The sequence below is a fragment of the Scyliorhinus torazame genome, chromosome 2 (assembly GCF_047496885.1).
Source record: "Scyliorhinus torazame isolate Kashiwa2021f chromosome 2, sScyTor2.1, whole genome shotgun sequence".
In the NCBI taxonomy this organism is placed as follows: Eukaryota; Metazoa; Chordata; class Chondrichthyes; order Carcharhiniformes; family Scyliorhinidae; genus Scyliorhinus; species Scyliorhinus torazame.
The window spans coordinates 150,763,768-150,780,732 of NC_092708.1; the positions used below are offsets into that span (position 1 = coordinate 150,763,768).

The window sequence follows — 16,965 nt, forward strand, 5'->3', positions numbered from 1 at the left end:
CAGTGTACAACAATTCTAAAAATGCTAATAAAATACAAAATAAACTTAAGACTTACACTTACCTCTAATATCACCACCAGCACAGAAAGCTTTTTCTCCAGCTCCTTTAATGAGCACTAAAGAGGTTTCATTGTCTTGCTCCCATTCCTGCCACAAAAAATATTTAAGCTGAATTAGGAAAGGTGGAATATTAATTTGACCCATTCAACAAGCCACTCGAGGACCAGACCATAATGAGTTCAATATAGGTCACACTCATTATTACACCCCGTCTTTTGCACACAAATCATTGATCCCAGACTTTGCATGCAATCTGCAAAAAATGAACCGGCAATAAATTACATAAAATCAATGGAGTGCAGACACACATTCACTAACAATATCTGCTGCTCTCTAATGTAGCTGTTGACCCCATTACCATTACTGAGCTATCTATATTCAAAACTGAAACAACCGGTTTAGCACTATAATACTGTGAAGCACAAATACACAACTATGCCCATGGACCCTTAAACCTCACTTTTATGATTTCTGCTGTGCCATTAGAGGAAGATTCTAAGTGGAGTCCAGATACTTTCAGAAAATAGTTAGGAGTGAGGCGCAATTTACTCATGGCACTCGGAGCATCTGACTCAAGAATTAGAGCATCGAAGACCTATATGCCGATCACTTGCTTAACCCAGTCATAAAGAGATGGTGCATGCAATTAAATATTGGGAAGATTGAAGCAATTGTTTTTGATCCCAGCTCCAAAATCCATTTTTAAATTTTGGTCCCAGCTCCAAAATCCACTCACTGGCAATTGTCTGAAATTAAACCATTCCAGTTATTAAAGCAAGTAAAGAAGGTAGAAAAATAGGAGAGTTTAGAGAAAGAATTCTGGACCATCACCTGAAATTGCACAGAGAAACCAGAGTCAGAGGAATAAAAAGAAAGAAGTGGAGACCAGTCACTGCACTGAAGGAAGTTAGAGGTAAAGGAGGTCAAAGCTACAAAGGAGTTTAAACACAGAATGCAAATTTCAAACCCGAGTTATTCAGCTTCAATTTAGGAACAAGTGCAGGCCATTTAGCCCCTGAAGCCTGTTCCGCTATTCAATAGGATTATAGCTGATCTGCAACCTTACTCCATACACCTGCAGTTACCCCATACCCGTTAATAGCCTAAGGTGCCCAAAATCTATTAGTAACAGATACAAACATTCACTTGGCAGTACAGAACTTGAATCAGGACAGATGCAAGAATGTCAAATTTCAAACAATTGTGACAATTTATATCACAGGAGAAAAGGGTGCTGATTGGTTGGTAAGTCGACTCTTTTGTCTGTCCTGATGCGTGTGACAAGAAGCTTGGATAACGCCTCTCTTTTCAGCAGTATTTAGATATAAAAATTGCAATTGATCTCACATCAATTGCTATGCAGAAGAGTGCGCCAAACTTCTACCACCCATTGTACGTAGAAGCGTTTCCCAATTTCACGCTCAAAAGTTGGACCCATAGCCCCTTTTGCACCATTTAGAAAGTAACTTGTTCCATCCTTTTTACGTCCAAAGTGGATGCTATTACATTTAGCTATGTTGAAATTTATTTGCCACAGTTTTTCCTATTCACTCCATCTATCAATATCTCTTTGTAATTTTATGGACCCATATATACTGCTGACAATACCATCGATCTTGGCGTGATTTAATTTAGATATGTGGATTTCTACCCCATCGTCAAATAAATACTGTGGAGTCACGGCCGGCGATGATGATATAGTGGGACCTGTGCAGTGTAGGATACTGACAGCAGAGCTTTAATTGGACTTTATGGATGGTGAAGGATGGGAGGCCAGCCAGGACGTACAGTAATAGGCAATTCGGGAGGTGACTAAAGCATGGCTGAGGGCTTTCACAGCAGATGAACTGAGGTGGAAATGAGGTCAGCAACAATATGCATGTGGAACTAGGTGGGCTATCTCATGTAGAGGATATGCAGTCACACTTCAAGTAGTCTAGTTCAGGCTGTGACAGTGAGCCGATGGGGAATGAAATCGTTGGCAAGTGTATGAAGCTTGAAGAACAAGAATGCTTCAAGTTAAATCGTCATAGGGCAGCACGGTGACGCAGTGATAGCACTGCAGTCTCACGGCACCGAGGTCCCAGGTTCGATCCCGGCTCTGGGTCACTGTCCGTGTGGAGTTTGCACATTATCCTCGTGTTTGCGTGGGTTTCGCCCCCCCAACCCAAAGATGTGCAAGGTAGGTGGATTGAACACGCTAAATTGCCCTTAATTGGAAAAAATGAATTGGGTACTCTAAATGTTTTTTAAAAAGTTAAATCGCCATAAAAAGTGTAAACTTTACACATTGCCGAAAACAAGACATTCAAACGAATAACACAGATCAAACGGTGGGTTTTCTGAAGTGATCTGTATTTACTAGCTTTGAATGAAATGGAATGAAATGAAAAATTAAATGAAAATCGCTTATTGTCACAAGTAGGCTTCAATGAAGTTACTGTGAAAAGCTCCTAGTTGCCACATTCTGGCGCCTGTTCGGGGAGGCTGGTACAGGAATCCCCATATCTGTCAGGTAGATATGTATTGCTAACTGACTACCCAATCATATCATGTCATCACTAACTAAAGCTATTACATAAAGCCAAATAGGTTTAGCATCACATTCCCATTAGCTCTCAATTTCCTTTGCTCACGATGTGGTAAAAGCAATTTAAAAATGAATCACAAAATGTGGCTACTGTACAATTGATCTCTACATCATCTTCAGACCATCTTTTTAATACCAAGTAGTACACAACATCTTTCTTCCAATTTAATCCCTAACACAATGCGTCAGCCAAAAGCAGAATATGAGAGCTTGGATCTACGAACATTTGAAAGTGATACAAAATTAGATTTTTCCCATTTTGCTTAAACATTGACTTGACACAGACTTTTGCAACATGAATATTGTAGATCATGGTGTGAAGAAATTGCAATACAGTCTGAAACAAACTTTTTTAAAAAATGTATGGGTGTGGGTGCCGCTGGATCGGCCAGCATGTTTAGCTGTTGTGGTGGTGAATTGCCTTCTTCAACTGCTGCAGTCCATGTGGTGTAGATAGACCAACATTGCTACAAGGGAGGCAGTGCTGGGATTTTGATATAACTCCAAGTCAGGATGGTGGTTGGTCTGGAGGGGAACTTGTAGGTGGTGATAGAACAAAGAACAAAGAAAAGTACAGCACATGAACAGGCCCTTCAGCCCTCCAAGCCTGCTCCGACCATGCTGCCCGTCTAAACTAAAACCTTCTGCACTTGCAGGGTCCGTATCCCTCTATTCCCATCCTATTCATGTATTTGTCAAGATGCCCCTTAAATGTCACTACCATTCCTGCTTCCACCACCTCCTCCGACAGCGAGTTTCAGGCACCCACTACCCTCTGTGTAAAAAACTTGCCTCGTACATCTCCTCTAAACCTTGCCCCTCGCACCTTAAACCTGTGCCCCCTCGTAATTCACCCCTTTACCCTGGGAAAAAGTCTCTGGCTATCCACTCAGTCTATGCCCCTCATAATTTTGTAGACTCTATCAGGTCACCCTGATGTTCCCATGTGTCTGTTGCCCTCATACCTCTAGTGGGAGAGGCAGAGCCCTAGAGAGAAATCATGGGTCCCAATGCCTCTTTTGTTTCTGAACCACATATCCATTCCCTCCATCAACCCTCCCCCTCAATCAATCATGTTATTTTACCCCCTTTCAAGATTCACCAATCAATTTACCAAACAATCACAGAAAGGTCTTGGAAAAATGATTTTGGCATCGAGTTTCAAATATTGTCCAATATCGATGCAGTTTGGGTCTTTAATATTAAGAGCAGCAACAATGTAATGCAGTGTTAGCTTATATGCATTCTATAGTTGACTACAGTGTGACTATTAAACAAAACAGTGTACAGATTTTATCTTAATAGCATCAGTAATTTGACAGAAAAATATCCCATTAGCTATTTACAACATTGTGCAGATTTTGATGACTGCCTTGTTAACATGTTCTACACATTGCAACATATCTACACGGTGACAGTAAATTCATATTTGAGAACAGATTGAATACTTGCGTCCCCGATTACAAGAAAACCTTTCAGCTTTTGTTTCACACATTTCGACTACCTGCAGAAAAGACCAACAACCTCCATGCTGCAACTCACATTATTTAATTGTTGAAGAACTTCTGAAGGGAAAGAGGGAGGGAAGGTGTGCAAGAGAGGGGAACAGTCCATTCATTTGCTGCTGCCTGAGTTCCCTCCTTCGGGACTGAAGTGGCTAATGAAGCGGCTCACCACTAAAGAACGTCCCCTTTATGTTAAGCATCGGGCTTGTCTGACACAAGAAAATTAGTTCAATTCCTAATTAGTTGTGAACACCGATGCACCACAAAAGTAAATCCATTGTTTGCAAGCACTTTGATAAAATCGTTGACTTTCTTTATATGTTTGGAGTGAAGGATAACACCGCATTACCACATGCTTTTTTCAGATTTTTACACATGTTTTGACTCCTGAGGCACATCAATAGCATATTAAATGTCACCACTTACACCTCAAATCTGTCCATACTTTAAACTTGTGCTAACATCCAAGTCTGCTCTCTCCATCTGCTCTCAGCCTCCCCAACCCACCGGGACCAGAAGAAAAAGGCTGTGGGGGGAATCCGCAGCCTCAGTATGGACTCCCAAGAGTTGGCCACTGCCTCGGATTCGGACTTCCAACTGGACAGCCTCTCCTCTGCTGCTCTGATCCCACTCCAGCTTTTCCCCTCGTCTTTCTTCTCCTCCTCCACTGTCGCTGACCCCCCTCCCTATTCCCCCTCCCCATTTGTTTTTGTTTGATTATATCCTGCTTCTTTTAGGCTCAGTTTTTCTTTTCTTTCTTCCTCTCTTTAAAAAACCGAGCCCACTACATACTTGCAGAGCCATGGCATTTGCAGCTGCAGAATTCCCTGCCTCGGGTCTGCTCTTCTAGTCCAAAGTATTTATATGGCTAGTCCAGTTCAGTTTCTGATCATATTAAGCCCTCCAAAGGATGTTGATAGTCGGGGATTCAGCAATGGTAATACTACTGAATGTCAAGGGGAGCTGGTTAGATTCTCTCTTGTTGGAGATGGTCATTGCCTGGCACTTATGTGGCTCAAATGTTACTTGCCACTTATCACCCCAAGCTACATTGTCGAATTGTTGCTCTATATGGACGCTGACTGCTTCAGCATCGGAGGAGTTGCAAATGGTACATAACATAGTGAAATGATCAACAAACATCCACACTTCTGACCTTATGATGGCAGGCAGGTCATTGATGAAGCAGTTGAAGATGGTTGGGTCCGAGAGAACCACATGAGTTTTCACAATAATCCACGATGGTTTCATGGTCACCATAACTAAGCGTAGCTTTTAATTCCAGATTGTTATTGATTGAATTTAAATTCCACCAGCTGCCGTGGTGGGATTTGAACCAGCGTCTCTGATATTAGCTTTGGCCTCTGGATTGCTAGCCCAGTGATATTATCACTACGTTACCATCTACCCCCATCACGTTGTGGAACATTTATGCATGATTGAACAATTTTTCCCTCTACTCCCAAATGAGTACGGTTAAAAGGAAAATATAGCTGGGGATCTTGTTCCTGATCATTGTTCAGTGACTCATACTGTCAGCAGACCTGCACACACTAAGGACACCCAAACGGGGCTAAAGTGATGCTCCCATCTTTGCTGAGCATATTTTTAAAAATACTATTTCACAGCATGTGGGCATCGAGTTCTAGGCCAGCATTTATTGTCCATCTGTAATTGTCCTTGTGAAAGTGGTTGTGAGCTATCTTATTGAACCGCTGCAGTCCACATGCTATAGATACACCCACATTGCTGATAGGGAGGGAGTTCCAGGACTGACCCGCAACAATGAAGGAATGGAGTTATAGCTCCAAGTCAGGATGGTGTGTGACTTGGAGGGAATCTTCCAGGTGGTGGTGTTCCCATGCGTCTGCTGTCCCTGTCCTTCGAGGTGGTAGAGGTGCAGGTTATCCTGTCAATATAGATAGTTTCCAGGTCCCCAAATTTAAAAACAACATTTAAGTATTTTCGTAGAATTCAGGTTTTGCTCAGTTGGCTAGACAGCTGATTGGTGATGCAGAGTGAGACCAACAGCGCAGGTTCAATTCCCGTACAGGCTGAGGCTATTCACAAAGGCCTGCCTTCTCAACTTTGCCCCTCGCCCGAGGCGTGGTACTCCTCAGGTTAAATCACCACCAGTCAGCTCTTCCCCTCAAAAGGGAAAGCAGCCTATGGTGATCTGGGACTATGGCAACTTTACCTTACCTTGTCAAGAGCCACATCCCAGCACAATAAAAATATGGGAGTGACAGGGGAGGCATAAGTTGTTTGCCAAGAGCAAAGGAATTTGAAAAGGGGCCACAGAATCAATTTACAGTGATGCCATATCCATATGGTTCCAGCCAGCAGACTTCCGTGAGGCAACATCTCAGGGAATTGACTGCAAACGTTACCGACGAACGTCTAGCGGGGATGGTAAGCTGAAAGGGAGTGCCTTAATTCCAAAGTTCTTCCTCATGTTATTCATGGAAAGGAGCTAGAACTTGCACTGATATTGCACCTTTCCACACTTGCTTCCCCCTTTAAAAGGGCGATAAATTAAATAAACTGTCACTTGATCCAATTCCATAAGAAACCAGAAATAGCAAACTTTGTTTAAACAGTGTTGGCAAAGCGGTTCATCGAATGTGAGACAGCTGTTTGAACTCAGTATTACTTGTGCAAAATCAACAATTATTTCTGAATGTTTTCATGACCTATTTGGGCTTGGAGCAGAGGTTGAAGTATTTAATGCATTGAAAGAAGAACAGACGACTCAGGGAATGAAGATATTGGTAAGCCACCCATTCCAAGTCACAGAAACAAATACAGTATACCCTCCATTTTAAAACCAGAAACCATTTAAAATAGACAGTTGACAAAACAATGGCACAAACCTTGAGCTTGGGGTAGATCTGTCTAATCATGGAAAGGTTCAGAGAATTAAGGGTCTTTGGCCGATTTAGAATGATTATTCCAGCACATCCAGACTTCACCAAGTGTACTTCTTTTTCCAGATTGGCATTTGTAGACATCTGAGAGACACAGTACAAAACATCAATGGCATTTGAATGACAGACTTTGAAAACAACTTTCAAATAAATGTATTTCTACGTATTAGCTCACTGCTGTACAGGCCTTGACAGAAGGATGTCAATTACCTTCCTCAGCCACCCTCCAATTTTCATTTGAAGTCACCTCTAAGTCTTCGAGAAACTAACTCAATGTACAGAAACAGCTTCTTCTGTGTGGGGGAGATAAAAAGGACCTGCTTTCGACATTCTGAGGACATCCTCAGACCAATTGAATGCACGTCCTGTAATACATGCAAAGTCAAGGACACTACTGTTGTCCCAGGTGACCATATGTGCAAGAGGTGCTGCCAGTTGCAGAAACTTCCAGGTTTTGGAGCTCAGACAGCAGCTGGAGTCACTGTGGCACATCCACACGGTTGAGAGCTACATGGATAGCACGTTCAGAGAGATGGTCACACCACAGCTTAACGGCCTGGAGGCAGAGAAGGAACAGGTGACCAGCAGGCAGTTCGACAGAATTATGCAGGTAGTGCAGGAATCTCCCAGGCTCCTGCTCAAAGTTCAGTTTTCTGTTTTGGAAGCTGGTGAGGCGCTGGTTCCTCAGATGAGTGCAGTGAGAGCCAGGCTTGTGGCACCACGAACAGCCCGGCTGCATGGGAGGGGAGGAAGAAGATGGAAAGAGCAACAATCATAGAATAGAATCCCCACAGTGCAGAAGGAGGCCATTCTGCCCATCGAGTCTGCACTGACCCTCTTAAAGGGTACCGTAGCTAGGCCCACTCCCACGTCTTCTCCATAACCTCTCCTAACCTTCGGACACCAAGGACAATTTTAGCATGGTCAATCCACCTAACCTGCACATCTTTGGACTGTGGGAGGAAACCAGAGAACCCAGAGGAAACCCATGCAAAAATGGGAAGAAAGTGCAAACTTCACACAGTCACCAGTGCTCGGAATTGAACCCAGATTCCTGGCCCTGTGATGCAGCAATGCTAAACTCTGTGTCAACATGCCACCGGAGTTAGGGGATTCCTCAGTTAGGGGATCAGACAGGTTGTTCTGTAGCCATAAATGTGACTCCAGGATGTTATGTTGCCTCCCTGGTGCCAAGACCAAGGATGTCATACAGTAGCTGCAGGATATTCTTCTGGGGGAGGGTGAACTGCCAAAAGCTGTGGTTCATATTTGTACTAATAACTTAGGTAAGAAAGGAGATGGGGGTCCTGCAATCAGAATTTAGCGAGTGAGATAGAAAATTGGCAAGCAGGACCACAAATGTCGCAATCTCTGGATCACTCCCAGTGCCACATGCAAGTGAGTGCAAAAATAGGAGGATAAGGCAGATGAACGCGTGGCTGGAAAGGTGGTGCAGGAGGGAGAGCTTTAGATTGCTGGGACTAGTTCTGGGGTGGATAGCAGCTGTACAAGCAGACGAATAGCTGGTGCTGTTGGGAGTGCTTTATAATAACATTGCAGAGGTGTGGGCACAGCACTGTATGAAGGATGTAAACGCATTGGACAGAGTGCAAAAGAGATTTACAAGATAGTCCAGGGGATGAGAAACTTCAATTATGAGGATAAATTGGAGAGGTTGGGACTCTGAGTCATAACAACTCCCTATTTCTGTGAACGTGCAAACACTTTTATTATGTGGGGAAACATGGCAGCCAATATTCACACAGCAAGCCTTTTAAAAAGAAAATTAGCAATGATCTGTTTCTCTGATAGCATTGGTAATGGGAGTAATATTGGCCAGGACACTGGGAAAGCTCCCTTTTCTCCTTTACAGAGTAACATGTGATCTTTACATATGAATTACCTCAGTTCCCCACTGAAGATTCTGTGTTGGCATCTAAAGCAGGGCAGATCATAGGAATTCACAAAAACCATACGACACCCATTGACAAGATTGGTTAGGTTTCAAAAACATAATAAGAATAAAAGAGCTCAGATATGATGATGCAGCTCACAGATAAAGTCACAGAGAAACCATTTCAATAATTATGATTCCACCATGTGGGGATAACAGCAGCAATGTCATCTTAAGTAAAACAGCAAGTTAATTATTTGGTGGTTACTCACTCTGTAAACTTAAATGGCATAAAACTATGCCTGCATTTGTATCGTATTTATGTTACATAAATAAATGTTAAGGCAAGCTTTGTCTTTTGACTTGAGATTGCAAAATAAGACCATCAGACCACAAGACATAGGAGCAGAATTAGGCCACTTGGCCCATCGCGTCTGCTCTGCCATTCAATCATGGCTGATATAATACAGGAACCAGCGCCTGCACTGGAGGTTAGATGTGGGACTTTTGGCAGAGAAGGGGTGTGCGAGCGGCTGAGGAAATGTATTCAGAGCTACCTGCAGGTCAATGACACGGGGGAAATTTTGGCAGCGGTGATGTGGGAAGCACTGAAGGCGGTGGTCAGGGGGGAGCTGATCTCGATCCGGGCCCATAGGGATAAGGTGGACAGGGCGGAGACGGACCGACTGGTGAAGGAGATACTACAGATCGATAGGAGCTATGCGGAGACCCCAGAGGCAGGGCTTTTAAGGGAACGGCGGAGGTTACAGGCAGAGTTTAGCTTGCTGACCACAGGGAGGGCGGTGGAGCAGTTGAGAAAGGCGAGGGGGACGATCTGTGAACATGGAGAGAAGGCCAGCAGAATGCTTGCACAGCAGCTTAGGAACAGGGAGGCAGCTAGGGGGATAGGGAAAGTAAAGGACGGAGATGGGAACCTGGTTGGTGATTCAGTAGGGATGAATAAGGCGTTTAGGGATTTCTACAACAGGCTGTACAGGTCGGAACCCCCTACAGGGCTGGAGGGGATGAGGCACTTCCTGAACGGGCTGAATTTCCCAAAGGTGGACGGGGAGCGGTCAGAAGGGCTGGGGGCCCCAATCGGGCTGGAGGAGAGAGTGGAGGGCTTGAAGGCCATGCAGTCGGGTAAAGCCTCGGGGCCGGACGGGTACCCAATGGAGTTTGATAAAAAGTTCTCGGGGATACTGAGGCAGGTGTTGTTGAGGATGTTCAATGAGGCAAGGGAAAGAGGGGTGTTGCCCCCAACGATGTCACAGGCAATGATTTTGCTGATTCTTAAGCGGGACAAAACCCGGAGCTGTGTGGGTCCTACAGGCCGATCTCCCTGTTGAATGTAGATGCCAAGTTGCTGGCCAAAGTCTTGTCCTCCAGGATCGAGGATTGTGTTCCAGACATTATTGGGGAGGACCAGACGGGGTTTGGTAAGGGCAGGCAGTTGGTGGCCAATGTAAGAAGGCTGTTAAATGTGATCATGATGCCCCCGGAAGGTAGGGAGGTGGAGGTAGTGATCGCAATGGATGCAGAAAAAGCTTTTGATCGGGTAGAATAGGACTATCTATGGGAGATACTGGGACGGTTCGGATTCGGGCGGGGCTTTATTGACTAGGTCAGGTTACTGTATCAGGCTCCTGTGGCAAGTGTACGGACGAATAGGACAACATCGGACTATTTTAGATTGCATCGGAGGACGAGACAGGGATGCCCCCTCTCCCCATTGTTGCTTGCGCTGGCTATAGAGCCGTTGGCAATTGCTCGGAGAGCCTCAAGGGGCTGGAGGGGACTGGTCTTGGGAGGTGGGGGTGTGGAGCACAGGGTTTTGCTCTATGCGGATAACCTGCTTATGTACGTTTCGAACCTAATAGAGGGGATGGAAGAAATCATGAGGATTCCAGGAGAATTTGGCTGGTTTTCAGGGCATAAGCTTAATATGGGAAAGAGTGAGATGTTTGTGGTCCAGGCGAGGGGACTGGAAATGCGACTGGGAGAGCTGCCGTTTCGGTGAGTAAAGGGAAGCTTTAGGTACCTAGGCATCCAAGTGGCACGGGAATGGGACCGGCTGCATAAATTGAATCTGGCCCGGCTGGTGGACCAAATGAAGGACAATTTTCGGATATGGGACATGTTTCCGTTGTCTGTGGCTGGGAGGGTGCAAACGATGAAGATGACGATCCTCCCAAGATTCCTATTTGTATTTCAGTGTCTCCCCATCTTTATTCCGCGGTCCTTTTTTAAGCGGGTCAACAGAGTGATTACGGGCTTCGTCTGGGCAGGCAAGACCCCGCGAGTAACGAAGGTAATGCTTGAGCGGAGTCGGGGAGAGGGCAGGCTGGCGCTGCCAAATTTTAGTAACTATTACTGGGCGGCGAATATAGCCATGATCAGGAAGTGGGTGGTGGGGGAGGGGTCGGCACGGGTGCGTATGGAGGTGGCTTCATGTAAGGGCGCCAGTTTGGGGGTGTTGGTAACTGCGCCTCTGCTGTTCCCGCCAGCACGGTACTCCACCAGTCCAGTTGTGGTGGCGGCCCTGAGAGTTTGGAGCCAGTGGAGGCGGCATGTGGGAGCAGTGGGAGCATCGGTGATAATCACCAGTTTGCCCGGGGTGTATCGACGGGGGGTTCCGGTTATGGCGGAGAGCGGGGATTGAGAGGATGGGGGATATGTTCATAGAGGGGAGCTTTCCGAGTATGAGGGCATTGGAGGAAAAGTTTGGGTTGGCGAGGGGAAACAAATTCAGGTATATGCAGGTGCGGGACTTCCTTCGTAAATAGGTGTCAACCTTCCCACTCCTACCGCTAAGGGGAATTCAGGACAGGGTAGTTTCCAGAAGGTGGGTAGGAGAAGGGAGCGTCTCGGGCATTTATAAGGAGCTTATGGGGGCGGGGGAGATGCAGACCGAGGAGCTGAAGCGCAAATGCGAGGTGAAGCTGGGAGGTGAGATAGAGGATGGTCTATGGGCAGACACGTTGAGTAGAGTCAACGCGTCTGCAACATGTGCCAGGCTCCGCCTGATACAATTTAAGGTTGTTCACCGGGCTCACATGACAGTGGCCCGGATGGGCACATTCTTTGGGGTGGAGGACAGGTGCACAAAATGTGCGGGAGGACCGGCGAACCATGTCCACATATTTTGGACATGTTAAAAACAAGAGTGGCGCTGAGTCCAGAGGTGGCGATATTCGGGGTGTCAGAAGACCCGGGAATCCAGGAGGAGAAAGAGGCAGGTGTTCTGGCCTTTGCTTCCCTGGTAGCCCGGAGATGGATACTATTAGCTTGGAGGGACTCAAAGCCCCCGAAGTCGGAGACCTGGCTATCGGACATGGTTAGCTTTCTCTGTTTGGAGAAAATCAAGTTCGCCTTGAGAGGGTCACTGTTAGGGTTCACCCGGAGGTGGCAACCGTTCGTCGACTTCTTTGTGGGAAATTAATCGTCAGCAGACCGGGCTCGGGGTAGTTTAGATTAGAGTAGAGGGTCAATAAGGGTGGGACTTGTACGAGAGGCTTTTGCACTATGTTTATGGTTTCATGAATATTGTTTCTTTTGTTGTTGTCACTATACCAAAAATACCTCAATAAAATGTTGAATTTTTTAAAAATGGCTGATATAATAATCTTTATTGTCACAAGTAGGCTTATATTAACACTGCAATGAAGTTCCTGTGAAAAGCCCCTAGTCACCACATTCCGGCGCCTGTTCGAGTGCACAGAGGGAGAATTCAGAATATCCAACTCACCTAACAGCACAGGGTTAGGTGACTTGTGGGAGGAAACCAGAGCACCTGATGGAAACCCACAAAGACACAGGGAGAACGTGCAGACTCCACACAAACAGTGATCCAAGCCAGGAATCGAACCTGGGACCCTGGAGCTGAGAAGCAACAGCGCAACCCACTGTGCTACCGTCCTGCCCATATGTTTGTCATCCTCATTCTCCTGCCTTCTCCCCATCAATAAGATCATCATACAATCTGCCACAGTACAGGAGGCCACTCGGCTCATCGAGTCTGCACTGACCCTTGGAAAGGGCACCCCACCTTGGCCCATGCCCCCACCCCATCCCCGGCCCTATCCCCGTAACCCCATCTAACATTTTGGATATTAAGGGACATGGCCAATCCACCTAACCCGCATATCTTTGGACTGTGGGAGGAAACCTGAGCACCCAGAGGAAACACACGCAGATACGGGGGGAAAGTGCAAGCTCCACACCAACAGTGACCTGAATTGAACCCGGGTCCCTGGCGCCGTAAGGCAGCAGTGCTAACCACTGTGTCACCATGTCGCTCTTTGGTCGAGAGATGCCAGATTATCAATACAGTTTGTTTGTGATCCTCAAAATAGTTTGATGTGTACATTAAGGCAGATGGAGCAAGTGAAATATGGGAAATTGAAATATGTTTTGTTTATGAAAATTGTTGTTAGCAATCCAATTTGGAGTCTGTAATTAACTCAAGTGTGTAATGTGTTGGCATTTTCATGACCAAGTTTTAGTGTGAATAGTCCATTAAAGTTAATGAGCTCGACTCAGCGGACTCAAGTTAAAGTTCTGCTGAACGGCAGGTTTAGTGGGATGTTTCTTAGCCGCTCTGGTGAGGGCAAGATCCTGATCTTGCTGGGCAGAGCCAGTCGGGTGACTCACATGAGGTTTTGTGCCTGGTGCAGAGCCCGATTTGGGTTCACACACGATTCACCCATTGCCCCTGGATCTGCACTGGGAACAGCGGTGTCGCTGAATCACATCCAACATTAATCCTGCCAAAGTCAGATCATCTAATGTTCAGACAATATGGATAATAAATTGACAGGGGATGATCACATAACCCAAGATCATAGTTGAATTCCAGATTAGTCTGTCAACTGAAAATATGCTAAGCTATAACAGTAGCATTATCACAAAGTTAAATGTTAAATTAAATTGTAACATTAACCGTATGCATTAATCTGCTGAGCGACAAGTTGCAAACCACTCCAATAATTTAAATATTTTACTTAGTCTTCGTCCTCAAATAAATATGGGAAGGGGAAGAAATTTTACACAATCATATCAGAATGACCACAGATTTTGTCTCAAGAGGGTAATTGAAATTTGATCTGTAGTATGCCAGTTGAATAAGGAAAACGAGAGACTTATCGTTCTCACTGCTGGCAGAAATAACTCTCCAGCACTGGAGAATGCTCATGGGCTACAAAAGTGGTGTAATATGATGCCATTAATAGCAGGACTTAAAATGGGAATGTACAGTTTACATTGCAAACACAGCACTGACTAAAGGTAGTGACGGTAATTCTACAAAGCAATACATTGGTATGGGTGCAAGTGGATTGCAAGAATACAAAGCAAAGGGTGATAGGTGAAAGACGTCTGAAACATTAAGCAACAGAAACCAATTTAATGTGTCATTGTCTATATGTGCAAAGTAGGATACTGCTCTTAATTTTTAACACCAATAAAAATCTAAACTAAAATAAACTAGTTGGGTGAGCACATCATTTGTACATAGCTCCCCCTGGTGTAACATCATGCAAATACAATCAGTTCTCGAACTTGCATCTTTAAAGAATTATATAATCATAGAATCCCTACAGTGCACAAGGAGGTCATGTGGCCCATCGAGTCTGCACTGACCCTCTGGAAAAGCACCACCCCCCCATCCCAGGCTGTTCTTTCAAAGGGTTGGTGCAGACTTGATGGGCCAAATGGCCTCCTTCTGCACTGTAGGGATTCTATGATTATATATATACTATCCTTTTTTTAATCAATGTATTTCATTCCAAATATATTCAAAGGACAAAAATATAAATAATCTGGGGAACATCCTCCCCAACACAATTATACAGTCTGTACACGTTTTCCCCCTTTTACACCCCCTCCAACCCCCTGGTGATGAACAATTCCTTAAACATGGTCGTGAATAGTCCCCGCCGTGTCTCAAAGCCCTCCGCTGACACTCCCCAACATATCTCCCCACCCAGCTCCTCCTCCCATTTCTCCTTGATGCTCACCACTTGCGCTCTCCCCTATTCCCCCATCCACCCATATATGTCCCCAATCCTATCCTCCCCTTTCATATCTGGAAGCACCAACCGTACCAATAGAGCATATTTCGGTAGCCTGGGGAAACCTTTCCACACCTTCCATGCAAAGTCCCACACTTGTAGAGACCAAAATTCGTTTCCCTTCAGGGAACTCTTCCAGACTTTCAAAACTTCCCTCCAAATATACATCCCTTGCCCTCACCAGCCCCTCTCGCCACCTCCTGTACATACCATCCGTCTCCCCTGGTTTGAACTTGTGGTTCTCACGTAACGGTGTTAACACCGACATCTCCTTCATCCTAAAGTGTCTCCTCAGCTCGTTCCACATCCTAATCGTGGCCTGTACGACAGGGCTCTCAGTATATCTCGTTGGTGCCAGCGATGGGGCCGCCGTCACTATGCCCTCAGGCTCGATCCCCTACCTACAGGACTCTTCCTCCATCATGACCCATTCTAATCCCTCTCCTTCACACCACCGCCTCCCCTTCTCCACATTTGCTGCCCAGTAATAGTGCATCAGATTTAGTCATGCTAACCCCTCTTTCTGCCACCGCCTCTATAGCAGGGTCTTCTTTACCTGTGGCACCTTCCCCACCTATATAAACTCTGAAATCACTGCGCCCAACTTCCGAAAAAAGCCTTTGGAATCAAGATCAGAAGAGCCCGGAATACAAATAGGAACCCTGGAAGGACATTCATTTTTACCATTATGTCGGGTGTAACGTATTCCATCTCTGAAAGTCCTCCCTAACCTGCTCCACCAATGTTGTTGGGTTCCATTTGTGCATCGTAGCCCACTCGCCTTTCATCTGCATCCCCAAATACCTAAACCTGCCCCTGGCTACCCGAAATGGCAACACCCTTAAATTAGGTCCCCAACCCACCTCGTTCATCGGAAACACCTTGCGTTTTCCCACGTTCAACTTATAACCCGAGAAGGCCCCGAACCTCTCTAATAAGCCCATAATTCTCCCCCTAATCTCCAGCAGGTCTGACACAAACAACAGCAGGTCGCCTGCATACGGCGACACCTGGTGCTCCCTAATCCCCCTCATAATCGACTGCCACTCTGCTGACCCTCTAAGAGCCAGAGCGGGTTCTATCGCTAGCACAAACAACAGTGGTGACAGCGGGTACCCTTGCCTTATTCCCCTCTGCAACCCGAAACTCCGTGAACTCATCTCGTTTGTCCATACTCTCTCCAGCGGAGCCACATACAGCAGACACACCCATGCCACAAACTTCGGCCCGAACCAAAACCTTCCCAGACCGTCTAACAGGTACTGCCACTCCACCCGTTCAAAATCCTTCTCCGCATCCATAGAGACCGCCACCTCCGGTACCCGTCCCCTCAACGGGGTTATGATCACATTCAATACTCACCTAATATTACGAGAGTGATGCCTTTTCACAGTAACGTCATTGAAGCCTACTTGTGACTATAAGCAATTATTATTATTTTTATGACTTTCATGAAGCCTGTTGATCCTCTACGACCACCCCCGGAACACAACCTTCCATCCTCCCCGCCAAGAACCTAGCCAACACCTTCAAATCTGTTTTCAACAGTGATATGGGCCTGTATGCCCCATACTCTAGCAGGTCCTTCCCTTTCTTTGGAATTAGCGTGATCGTCGCATGTGTCATTGTCTTCGGCAGCTCCCCCTTCTCCAGCTCCTCACTAAACGTCCCGAATAAACGTGGTGCCAACTCCATCGCAAACTCCTGATAGAACTACGGCGGGTAACTGTCCGGCCCCGGGGCCTTCCCCGATTTCATCCCTTTTATGCTCTCCATCACCTCTCTCAACTCCAGTGGCTCCTCCAGCACCCGTCCCCTCTCCTCAACCAACCGTGTGAATTCCAGCCCATCCAAAAACCGCCCCATGTCCCTTTCCTCACACCCCGGTAACGGCCCTATACACAGTTTCTCATAATAT

At 45.9% G+C, this 16,965-nt stretch overlaps 1 protein-coding gene across 3 annotated transcripts in view; it reads right to left on the minus strand.

Annotated features, from left to right (window-relative positions):
* hibch (3-hydroxyisobutyryl-CoA hydrolase) overlaps nt 1-16,965 on the minus strand; it is a 469,221-nt gene that overhangs the window by 426,676 nt on the left and 25,580 nt on the right. For all 3 annotated transcript variants that reach the window (XM_072478282.1, XM_072478266.1, XM_072478275.1), the window contains 2 exons: nt 7,029-7,166; nt 63-147 (listed from right to left, as the gene is read on the minus strand). In XM_072478282.1, the coding sequence (XP_072334383.1) occupies nt 63-147; nt 7,029-7,166 (223 nt within the window). The remainder of the gene's footprint in view (nt 1-62; nt 148-7,028; nt 7,167-16,965) is intronic.